This window comes from Falco cherrug, chromosome 10 (assembly GCF_023634085.1).
Source record: "Falco cherrug isolate bFalChe1 chromosome 10, bFalChe1.pri, whole genome shotgun sequence".
Taxonomy (NCBI): Eukaryota; Metazoa; Chordata; class Aves; order Falconiformes; family Falconidae; genus Falco; species Falco cherrug.
The window spans coordinates 2,823,310-2,835,923 of record NC_073706.1 but is presented as its reverse complement, the minus strand read 5'-3'; the positions used below and the strand labels follow the sequence as shown (position 1 = coordinate 2,835,923).

Here is a 12,614-nt window from a genome sequence, read left to right as displayed (position 1 = left end):
CGCCCCCGCCCGGGCCCCGTGCGCACTGCGCCGCCCGGCGGGGGCCGCTGGGAAATGTAGTGCGGCTGGGAGGGGCGCGCATGCGCGGGGCCACCGCGGAGCATGCCGGGAAGGAGGACACCCGCCCCCCCCCGCCCTGACAGGAGCCACCGCTCTCCACGCCCAAGTTTTATTGCCATTAAAATACCCGCATGTGCTCTGCAACTACATTTACTATAAATTCACCAGCTAAGGCGAGCGATTCAGGCACAGAGGCAAAAGTAGAATCCCTGGCGCAGCACCCGCCAGCTCTTGGAATCAACTGAAAGAAACCACAACATAAGAGATACGAGGGAGAGCCCAGGCCGCAGGACAGTCCCTCAGCACAGAGGTGCCCTGGCCCTGGAAGAGGGGAGAAAACTGGACTCGATAGACTTCTGAGGCAGGAGCTCTTCACCACACCAAAGCAAAACAGTGTAAATTCCTAAATAAAAAAATTCAAAACCAAGCAAAAGACAACACAGCACATGGAGAAGACAGATACTTGGGAGTGAGGCCTTGACTAAGGGCGCAGGCAGGCAACAGCTCCAAGGGACCCAAGAGGTGTCACCAGCACAGCACCCCAGCTCTGGGTCTCCGCGAGACAGCAAGGAATGCAGCATACAATATGGGTGCCCAAAATTGTGACAGTTTTAAAAGCTGACCTTCATTTATATTCCATTTTAAGTTCCCTTTGTTGTACAAGAGCAATAGAAAGCAATAAAGACACTGGAGATTAACATGACCCTTAACAGCACTGCCAAACCAGTGCTGTCATGGCATCCAGGTGATGGATTTGAGTTTGAGAGCATCACATCCTGCATCTCTTCTCACCACCATATGGGCCTAGATGATAATCCCAGCTTTATTTGTAAGAAGCAAGATCTGCTAATGGAGGACTTGCTGTTCAGATAAATTGTGTTCACAGAAAGCCACCAGGCACTGCAATTGAAGAAACACAAACGTGGCAGTCCTTTCACTTGCACAACCACCCTGCCTCAGATACAAAAGGCTGCTCTCTGTCCCCTTTCCTAGGGCTTCCCCTGCGCCCCTCTTGCTTTCTGGGATTTTTGCCATTTGCCAGCAATCTGTGTGAAGGTCTGCCTCTTTTTGTTCTACCTTCTTTGTTAGCTCCATTAAAATAGTCTTTCACAAGATGTTTGTCTGACTTCATCAACCTACAGCCTCTCCAAATTCAAACAATTACTTCAGAAATACCTCAGAAAATTTGGCTTTAAGTTTTGGGCTTTGCAGGCTGCTTAGAGTGGAGGGGGAAAAAAAATACCAAACCAACCACAATTACAAGTATGGCATCAACAGCAAATGCTAAACTTTGAGTGGTGAAAGATAGCACAGAAACAACCAAAATCCATGGTTTCCTTCCAGCCTTTGACAGATGCCACAAGTATGCACTAGGTGGGACCTTTTCAGCACTGACCTGCCTCATTTGGAAGCCATCCAAAATTGCCACTACCCATCTGTGTTTCACACACATCTCCTTTTGGATTCCTGACAAAACTTCTCTACATTCTGCTAACATGACCAAGTACTCACCATATTGCTCGATTGTAGCTCTCCCTCCAGCTGGAATATGCCAGAATAGACCTGCCGTTTCTTCCCACAGGTGCCCTTCATTGTGAGGCTCCTGGGAGGAAAGGCAGCAGGAAACCACATGTTTTAGCTTTTCTTTTTACTAGCTGATTTGTGACAGTAATTTTGAATCCATCAAGTTCCCACTAACAGCAGAACCTCTTACATTATATGTACAGGGAATGGAATCTCATGCCTAGCGAGACAAGCAGCCACTAACGATTTCATCCTGCCATCCCCTACAGAGATGCTCAAACATCTGTCCTTCATCACATTGCCTATGAAATAGCACAGCTTGTTTGCACATCACCAAGGCTCAAGCATGCTCTCTTCCCCCCTACAGCTAGGCCAAGTCATAGTTTTCCATTTAAAGAAAAGACAAGATCCTAAGAAATCACATCACAATTCTTTTTGTTACGAGAAAATCTTAGTAAGATGGTAGTCACTCTCAAATTCTGTAACAAACCAAAATTAAGGCTGTCTTGTGTTATTCTGACTCATCCATCCCATAGCACTAATCAAGATCCATCTAATTACTTGCAGTAGAACAGTAGCTTTCTTTCAGCTCCAGCTGTGCTGAGCTAAGATCTTAGGTCCTAAGGCTATTACCCCTTGGTTCTGCTACTGGAGCCTCTTAGGTGAGGGTACCAGAATGCCATGGTTAGCAGAGCTCTACTGTGTTGGTAACCTGCAGCCTATCCAGCAAATCCTTTGTTTTCCTCTTTTTCATGGGTGGAGCAGTACCGAGAGAGAATGAGGACCGAGCACTGAGTGAAACCATCCCAGAAGGCCTGCATTTTGTTGTTCCACACATTATACAATGAATACCTTGTGAGGTATGAACAGCTGGAAAAGAAAAAGATAACCTTATGGTTACAAGGAGCCACTAACGATAGCTCCATCTTGTCTAACAATGCCTCAGTTTTAGGGTGCTCCTCTCTCGGTACCTCCCCTGCAAGTTGTTTCAATGCAGTATTTCTACCACAGCAGCTGTCCCACCTGCTCGAAGGAAAGGAGAAGTACAGAGCTAGCAGGGCCTGTACAGGTTACCAAACCTTCTGATAAGTCAGTCCATCCAAAGCTGCGTCTTTTACTGTAGTTTACTCACAACTGCAACAGGATTTCCATCCTGAAGGGTAGGCGTGCAGATTTTATGTAACTTTATAAAACTTATACAGATAAAAGGCAAACGCGATAGTTTCTCAAAGCAACCCCACACTAGCAAAGACTGGACACTGATGCTGTTGTATATAAGTGCTTCACTAGCCACATGGATTTATTGATGCTGTACCTCTAACCCACTCAAATGACTATAGCTTGTCTGTGCTTTTTCCAGGCTCCTCACTTTCCAGCAGGCTTGATGGAAGTCCAACACTCTTCTGCCCTCCCCCCTTTTTGTTTTCAGAAAGGAAAATTTTTTGTAACACTACAGATGTCTCTCTGATCATTGCATACACCTGTCAAAAAGACACTAATAACACCCTTAAAGGTTTGGATTTGTTGAGTCAGCTGAACACCAGGAGGTTTCATGCCTTTCACCTGTTAAGAAAGACAGAAATGCAGTTTACTCTCCATTAGAGGCTCACAAGGAGCACTCTCACTGCCTGCTGCAAGGAGCTGCTTATGAACGTCTGTTCAGCTGCCTCGCACCCCAAGGGAGAGTTGCACTTCAGTCTGAAACAAGTCCCCTCCCATCCTACCCTTACACATGCTACACATACAGCTCAGCTGGTCCACCCGGAGGCCAACTGCACTGACTGAGGTGGCTGATGCAGTTACACAAGTGAGGCACAAAGGGAAGTTTGAAAGAGGAAGGAAATGGGAAAACTTCATAGGAAAAGCACGTTAGATTCTGTAAGAAGCTAGCTCTACTGCAGAGTAAATTGAATCTTTGCTAGTTCACGCTCCACCTCAGTTTGCAGATGACATTACCTGGATCTTTAGTGAATGGGTTCCAGGCAGGTGGTACTGACCCACACCAATTCTACATACAGAGGAACTGAGTGTTTTTCTATGTTGCAAGTGCTCTGCTCCCCCATGCCATCCTTCACATTCAACAGACATGCTAGACCTACAAATCTGAGCCTCCACCTCAAAATCAACAGGTTTTCTTGACTGGTCATCAGTCTCCCAGGGAAACCACATGCTCATAAAGAGGCCAAAGATACCAGGTGGAGCACATCACAGAGGAGACTTAGGCTCAGAAGTGAAGTTACAGCTAGTAATCCCTGCTCTTCCCCTTATGACAGGGAACCGTTCAGGCTCATTTTTATAGAGCAAAGCAAGCTGTGGACTCTGCGTAAGCCTGTAAAACTTCAAAACAAACTCACAATGAAATAAACAAGATACCTCTAACCTGTAGACTTTTTCTTTTTCTGAACACCTGTTTCCTTTTGAAGCAACCAATTGGTCTGAGACTAACAACTTGACAGCATTAACAGCTGATATCTGAATCACAGTTTATGAACAAGCAGTAGCAGAATTTAATAGGAAGCTGTTTCACTTCATAATACAATTCACATTGTGAGGTATGACACTTTCCATTATGAAACTATAAAAATATATTCCTAGAGTCTGAATTAAGTTCAATAATTTAAAGCGATGATGAAAAGAGTCAGGTGTTATCTAGGAAGACCTGTCCCAGTACTGCAAGCTTAGAGTTAAAAGATTGACTGGGGCAACTCAGAAGGGAGTGTGAGCTTTTCCCAGAGTTTCTTTTCTCTACACCTTTCTCCAAAGAGGCATCTTCAGGGTCTTTTGCACTTTCCCCTTCACCATGGTCCGAAGCTCTTTTTAAAGTTAATTTCTTGTTTTTCTTCATTGAGTAAAATTCCCGCATCAAGTCTTCCACCTCCCACTGCTCTTCCTTACGCTTTCTACAGCAGTGCAGTGCAGCAGGGTCTATAGGATGAGCTTCAGTGTTGAAGATGTATCCTCCAGCATTCAAGACGCATTCCCCGTATGGTGTAATCACCACATCAAAGACCGATCCATCATTGTGAATGAAGTTGTCTGGGTCAAACAGCAGGTACAAGTATTTCACTGTTTCAGCCAAAAAGAAGGATTCCATGCGATTATCCAGTCTGTGATCTCTCAAGTCTTTGATCTACAGGAGAAGAAATACAGTGGGTTACTGTTGTATCAAAATCAGTAGGTTATGAACTTAGTGGGAAAAGTAAAACCAGCTTGCAATTCATTTCAGTTTAACAGGACAGTGAGGCACCAATACACCCTGCATTTTAAACAGTTGTACACAACTACATCAACAAGGTTCCAGATGTTTGGATTTAGCATAGTACTATAATAAGGAGCAGGAAACTAACTATCAGAGAAAGGTACTTCCTATCTGGGCAAGGAGGTTAAAAGTGAGAAACCTCCCATCATTTCCCCCACTAAAAAAAATTAAGATAAAATCATAAGGCTTTTACCTACTTCTCAAATCACAAGGCCTAATTACCAATGTTTATAAGGAGTTTCTTGTAAAATAGAGCTTGACAGTATGTTTGAAATCTTTTATTAAATGATTCTGGAGAAATCACTCATTGCATTTCTCCTGTGTTTGGCTGGATTTTCAAGGCATAGTGGGAAAGCATAATCACACAACTGGCAGATACAAAGCCTATATATGAGCCTTCCTGCTGAGGTGAAACACCTATTAGCTACCAAGGTACAGGAGGCAGGAGAAGCTTGTGATGCTCTCCCATGTTCTGGGCTCTGGTGCAACAGCCCATGACAGAATTTGGCCCACTGTTCAGGCTGTAAGGAAAGTTACTACCAGAAACATAACCTGCAGTCACCAGATCAGCTTCACAGAGAAACACAAGGGGTACGTCTGAAAAAAGTCATGTTTCAACAAAAGTGATTAATTGGCTAAATGGCAAAAGATCATTCATGAGAACACTTTCTAAAAGATGTTTTTTAGCAGCCATTTAGCCAACCGAGCTGTTGATTTAGCACTTACAGTTGCAAATCCACAGTCCACCTTGCTGATCTTCTCTATTGACTCCACTGCGTCTCTTCCCAGTTCTAAGAGCGTGGGATCTCTTGTCGCACGGTACAGATACATTGCACTCTCAATCAGCTCTGCAAAAAAACCCCAAACATTTGCAAGCATAAAGATTACCAAACCATGGACACAGGCAAGATGAGATATTCCTTGAATAAATTTTAAAGTAGGATGATCAGATAAACAGCCTAACTTGCCTTGTATTTCCTCTGGCTCAAAAGTGCAGATACTTTTACTAAGGATGTGCTACAAAAACTCACTAGCCAGATTGCATCAGCTCAGGTAAGAGTGAATAATGCACCCATCCTGCCTTCAGGGAGGGGAGCAAGAGAGAAAAAGCAAGAAAAAAACCCACACCCCAATTGTCAAAGGAAGAAAAGAAAGATGCTTCTAGAAAGGATTACAAACAAGAAATTCAACACCCAAACCCCAGGTTTTAAATACTGTAATCCCCTGAAACATGGGTATCTAAAACACTGCAAAACCAAACACTATGGAAATACTCTATATAGACAACATATGCACTGTGCTGTGTTTACTCAGTAAAGAAACAGGTCTTTTTGGATGATATAATAAATTTTAAAGTTAATTCTCTTTTTTTTTTTTTGGTCAGAGTTGTAAAAAAAAAAATCAGAAAAAAAAAAAGAGAGCTCATTTCATTGCAGTACCACAGACAACACATAACCCCTCTTTTATGTTGAGCTTTACTAGTGCAACTAGAATCAGTTTATTTCAGGAACTCAGCAGAGCTAGAATGGTCTATTCATACTCACTTTCAATTCCTAAACCTAAAGGACACAAGCAGTCACATCAACATTTCACATGACTTAAAAACATCCCATGTCAGACAGTCTAACACTTAAACACGTCAAATCCTACACTGTGCACCCAATTCATTAACAGGCCACCTTTATATAGTAACACTATGGGTTGCTTCCTTTAAAAGGTAGCCCTAGGTAGCCCTGCTTTTGTGAATGGAAGAAGGCAAAACACATAGGTTTGACTGTAGAAATCACTGGTAAAATGCATGCAGGAATTAATTCAAAGCAAAACTGGGGATGATTTTTGGAAGGCAGGTGTTGCTGATGTGATCTTACCACCAGAGCAAAAGCAGGAGTCCATGTTCCTTTCTATTTCACTTCTGCTTACCCGGCCTGAGTGGATATCCTTCTCTCTTGTCCACTGTATAGCCCTGGGGAATGTTGTACAACTCAGGCAGCCCACCAAACTGCTTCCAGACAGTGTAATAGTTGAGGAAGGTTCGCATGGCATTATCTACATCCCCAATTAGGCTCTGAGAGAGAGGAAACAATTACCAAAGCAACATCTGGCTGGAGAAGAAACTACACAGGAATTGATGCAATAACACTACTCTAGTCAAAGCAAGAGATAGTGACAGAAATGGGTTGTTCAAGCAGGTCCGAGTGGTGTAACTAATACTTGGGCATGATGCCTTAAGAATAGGTAAGACTGAAGAGGAGACAGATGCTGTTCTTCTGTTGGATCACATTACACACACCTGAAATAACTAAAAATCAAAACTTCATGTTAACAGAAAGTTGCATTTCTTCAGTCAGTTTCTTTTAGTCAATCACAGCATCCAGTCTATTTTAGTGGGGATAAAGTCCCAGACCAAATGTAAAGGACTGATGAGAAAGCAACCTCTCAATGGGACAGCATTCACACAAATAAAAGCATTTATGAGGTTGGAGGAAAAAGAGGTGTGATTTTCTTTTTCCTTACATTCCCATCTGGATGTTGAGACCACAAATCAGTAGAGTGTGCTACAACAAAACTGCCCTCCCATCACGCTCAATGGGAGACTTTTTTTAATAGACCATAGATAAAGTCAACATCTGCTTTTCTACAGGCTGAAACTACTGTAGATTTCACCAGAGATCGCAATAAACTTTTAAACCAGCACAGAGAGTTATATTCCTAACTTTTATATCAAAGACCAACCTAAGACAGATGAACAAAATCACCATATGCTACTGGTATGACAGCTCTTACCTGTAGGCCTGGCCAGTAGGCCTCCAGGGACTGAAAAACAGGCATGGACACTGTTCCTTTGTACATCTGAACCCAGAGATACCAGTCATCAAACTTTGTGTAATTTTTGATAGCTTTGTTATATTCTATAAAGAAACATAGATGGTAGGTAATCCAACAAAAAAAATCTTTTTTTAAGAATGAGAGAAGCCCCTTTTTCACTTCAGCCATGTCAAATGAATGACTTATCAGGATGCTCGCTTTGGTAACTCTTTGTTATCACAGACTGTTTGAAAGTATTACAACAAAGGCTTCAGGAACAGTCTTGAATGTACCCGATTACATTCTTCATCATCTCCTTCCATAGTCCTACGTGCCAAGTTTTTACAGGTGCAGTCAAGAAGGCATTCCTGGGCCCCTTCACACAGAAAAAAAAACCTGCTCACCTAGAAACATGGACATCAGCTCCTTGTCCTGCAGGAGAATGGCTCCTTTAACAAGGTATTCAAAGTAGGAGTCCACTCCTGCCCCAATGCCAGCATCTTGGGCCACCCACTTGGCAGTTATCACATCAATGTGGTTACCAACCTGGAAGAAGCGAGGGAGGAAGAGAGAGGGAATTGAAGTGGAAATAAAGCTTATGTACTGAACAAGAATTAAAAAAAAATCCCAACACCACCACCACCACACAAGAAACCCTTGACCTTTTTTCAGACCACCCATTTCACAGATTCCCATTGGCCATTCCAACTAGCATTTTCTCCGTTACAAGACACTTTTATCAGTATTAGAGAAGTACAAACGGCAGAAAATGTAACTCTGGGATTTTATGCTTCCAATATAAAAGAGTTGCACTGGTGAAAACAAAGCACCATTATGCTACTGTAAAAATGCACAATTTCAACATGATGTGTCTGGTCCTAATTCCAATCTGACAAGAGATTAGAGAAGGATGAAAAGGTACAGATACAGAGATGGAGGCCACAATGTCAAAGGCATGAAAGCTGGCATGCTAATATTTAAACAGATCCTTCAAACCTTAGACTTGTCAGCCTAGAAACAGACCAAGCTGACGGGAGAATCAACTAAACAATCCTGACTTGCTTAGCAAAGATGAAAACCACCAGGCTATTCAGTTTCTTTCCTGATGAAGGATTAGGGTATAAACCAAAAATAAACAGATTCCAAAGTAAACAAAACAAAATTTTTCTCATACAGCATATGAACAAATCCGTTCCTCTTCACATAGGCAACACTAGGAGTTCAAATGGGTTCTAAAAGCAGCTGTAGAAATTAACTGAAGAAACATCGACCAGGAGAAAGCGAACACAGAGATAACACTTCTAGCTCTGTATACTCCTGAAACACCGAATCTGTAGAGACTGGTAGTATCTTGGTACACTCGCCACACTCTTATTCTCTTCCGTAGGCCATTGTCCCACCAGGCATAACACAGACTTTTTATTTGATCTGTTACAGCTGCTGTTACAAAAACTGCCATACCCAGTAGGAAGCATTTGTCTCCCAACCACATCTGTTATGGAACAGAACAATGGCATAATGTTGGGTTATGCCACTAAAGCAGAGATGTGGATGCTGCAGGTGCTCAGGAACAATGTCAAACACGCGACTTCAGCCCAGTTATTAGCACTGTGGCTATTTATCTAGTTCTCTCTCCTCTCTGTTTATGCTTTTTTTCACTTAGAATTGCATCCACAAAACTATATAAAAAGGAGGCCAGCAAATTCAAAGTCCATTCTTCACTCACCAGCCCAATATCTGAGCGATTTTTCCACAGTGCCTTCAAAGCCTTCCTGGCAACATCCTCAAACACAGGGTCACCAGTAAGGTGGCTTAAAGTAGCAAATTCCACTATGAATGTGCCAATTCCAGCAGTACAGGTAACAGGAGTCTCCCCAGGGTTTACTCCATGCAGCAAGTTCACTGTTCCATATGGCATCCCAGTTGGGGTCTGAAAAGCTGAAACACAGTGGGTTTGGTTCATGTGAGTGTTCACTGTTACACGTGCCTCACATTCCACTGCACACAGGCAAGAAGCAGGACTGGAGCAATTCCAGTAACTGCAAAGAACATAACAAGAAGTAGAGCGTGATTTTGGGAGGGGCAGAGAGGGTACCTCAAGCAACACACAGTCCCGGGAAGGTACTGCAGCTCTCTTCCACTTTGCCCACAGCAGCAGGCTGCATGCCTACTTTGTTTTAACAGCACAAGCAGCATAGTAAAAATGGAACTAACCACACTGGATAGCAAAGGGCAAATGCTGAAACTGTGATTACTCAGGGGTAGCCCAGGGTGCACAGCACATAAGAGAACAGTGCCATGGTACTGGGCACACATCCCCGCAGCAGGGGAAGATAAGGCTGAACTTTCTTGTTTTTACAAGCTGCTGTTTCAGACCCTTTATTTGTTATTTATATTAAATAATTTTCCCTCAACAAGCAACAAACAAACAGAGTTGTTAAACGCACACAACAACTGGCATGCATGTATACAGCTGGCATCACGCACTTTACGTTTTCCACACATGCTAAACTTGCTTTGAGCTCAGGGAATGTAGGACTCTTACGAGTTTACACATCAAGCAGTGCTGTCTTCAAACACACCAGTCACCTCGTGAATTACAGCACAGTAACACAAAACCAGACAAGTTCTCACCTGGCAGGAGTTTGCGAGCTGCTTCCTCTGCCATCCTCAGGGAGAGGTCCAGAGCAGGGCCAGCCCACTTCTACTTCAACGCCAGCCTTCTTTGATAGCAAGTGAGCAGAGAGGAGACCACCCACCACTGGAAGGTGCCCAATAAGAATCCCATTAAAGAACGTGGCAGAGGAATGAAATCTTGGTATTGGTTGTATTTACAATGATGCAGAGGCAGTGTTTATGGGGGAAGAAAACTGAGGTGATTCATCCTTAATGGCCTAATTCAATACACCACAAAAGAAGAGTGATTTGTTTCTTCCTGCCTGTTTGCAATGGGTGGCCGATATCTTTCTTGCCTTATTTTAGAAGCATCAGATCCTACTTGCCCTACTACACCTGCACTGCCCTGCAGACAATCAGAGAGCTAACAGCACAATGAACACGAACTCTATGAGAGGAATTCTGTCATTTCTTCTAGACAGCTTAAAACTACGTTTGTGTGAAGTAATACAGTGTACCTCGTTAAATTCCTTGGTGAAAAAATGTCTAGGTCCGAGCCAAGAGTTTCAGTGCAAATGACAGAAGCAGGGAGCTATTAGCCCTTTACACAGCCTTGTCTACTGTCACATAACAAGCACAAACACAGAGAAATGACACCACTGCAAAAATTGGCTCAGCAATATTTGACAGGAGAAACAAAAAAGCGTAACTAACGGTTTTGTTCCCTGGCAGTGTCTTTTACTTGGATGGCCCTAAGGCAGTTAGACACTCAATCGGGTACAAGACTCCCAAGGCCTTTGTGATTTTCAAAGAACAAAAAAGGCAAGTTTCACTTCATGACACTAAAGCGAAAGAATTAATCACTATTCCAAAATAGTATGTAAAAAAAGACAGTATGTAATTTGTACTTTTTCAGTGGAAAAGATGTTTACTCCAAATCTCACAACATGGCAACAGAATATTGGAACTGCCACGTATATTTCTGTTTGCATTGGGGCGTGAAGCAAAAAGGCAATGTGCAAAGACAAAAAGGAAGTGAAACTTATTTGGGATTTTTCTTTTTGTTTACGTGTCCTGTTACACTGCATTACAAATTCACTCTGTTCACTAACTCATGTTACCTCTGTGTACAGTTCAGAGACTTGTACAGTGGATATTCAGCATAAACACCATAGAAAGAACCCACCTCACCTCGAATATTAGTTTCAAAGACAGATGCATTGACATCAATGTCAAAATCCACCCCCTCCTGCAGCACATTGACCACTCGCTGAAACTCAGACACATTTCCCAAGATCTGCACGGAGAGCAGGACAACAAAGAAGGCTCAGAGGTCATGGGAAAATAAAGGTGCAATTCAGTGTTAAGGGCTAATTCTAGTTTTGTTTCACTATTTTGTGAAATCATTAATTACAAATAGAACTAAAAAAAAAGCAACTGACAGTTCTGCTTCATTTCAAAACGTTTGCCAGTGTCAGAAGGGTACCAGGGCTGGGAGCTCTGGCATCTGCCTCCCAGGGCTGGAGCCAAGGCAAACGCAAAAGCTCCGTGGTCGATTACTGACTGACTTTCCATCGCTACCGCGTAACGGGCGGGTGCGAGGGCGGCTGCCGGCGGCCCTGAGCGGGCGGAGGGCCGGGCTGCGGGCACGGGCAGGGCCGAGCCGGGGGCGGGCGGCCGCTCGCACTCACCAGCAGCGTGTCCAGGGCGTCGATCAGCGTCAGGGAGAAGCTGCGGAGGAGAGAAGCGAGGTGAGGGGCGCCCCGCAGCGAGGCCCCCGGGCCCGACGCCCCGTCCCTACCTGCCCCAGGTGTCCTGCCCGTCACAGGTCAGCGGCCGCAGCTCGTCGTAGGGGAAGGCGCTCTCCAGGTAGTGCTCGTAGGCATGGTAGAACATGGCGCGCACCCGCTCCCTGAGGCACAAGCACAGGCCCGGTCCGGCTGGGTCCCCACGTCACGGCTCAGCCCCACCGCCCGGCCCCACACTCACCGGTAGGAAGCGACGTCCAGCTCCCGGGCGGCCGCGCCGGTGCCTGCCGGCGGTGCCGGGAGCCGCAATGCCCACAGACACAGCCAGCAGCCGAGCGAGCGCAGCATGGCTGCCGCCCGCCCCCGCACCGCCGCCAGCCAATGGGAGCGGCAGCGGCGGCTGACGTACGTGCCCCGCGCCGGAAGTGCCTCGTGCCGGGCGCCTGTGTCCGGGGCGCTCGGGGCCGTGCGGGGGCTCAGCGGAGTGGCGGGCTGCGGACTTCCTCCCGCTGCTTGGCCCTGTGAGGCGCTTGTTGAGGAACTTACCGCTAGGGCTGGCGATAAAACCGCCGTTACCCCACACACCGAAGAGTGAGGTGCCT

General features: G+C 44.8%; 1 protein-coding gene across 1 annotated transcript; it reads right to left on the bottom strand.

The window, feature by feature from the left end:
* Nucleotides 1-4,061: 4,061 nt before the first annotated feature.
* EDEM2 (ER degradation enhancing alpha-mannosidase like protein 2) lies at nucleotides 4,062-12,382 on the bottom strand. The gene is given in 12 exon segments (XM_055722468.1): nucleotides 4,062-4,714; nucleotides 5,570-5,691; nucleotides 6,764-6,908; nucleotides 7,628-7,752; nucleotides 8,053-8,194; nucleotides 9,375-9,586; nucleotides 10,283-10,322; nucleotides 10,324-10,409; nucleotides 11,456-11,561; nucleotides 11,956-11,995; nucleotides 12,066-12,176; nucleotides 12,254-12,382. Coding segments are annotated over 12 exon segments (1,728 nt in total). The 5' UTR covers nucleotides 12,361-12,382; the 3' UTR covers nucleotides 4,062-4,222.
* Nucleotides 12,383-12,614: the final 232 nt, after the last annotated feature.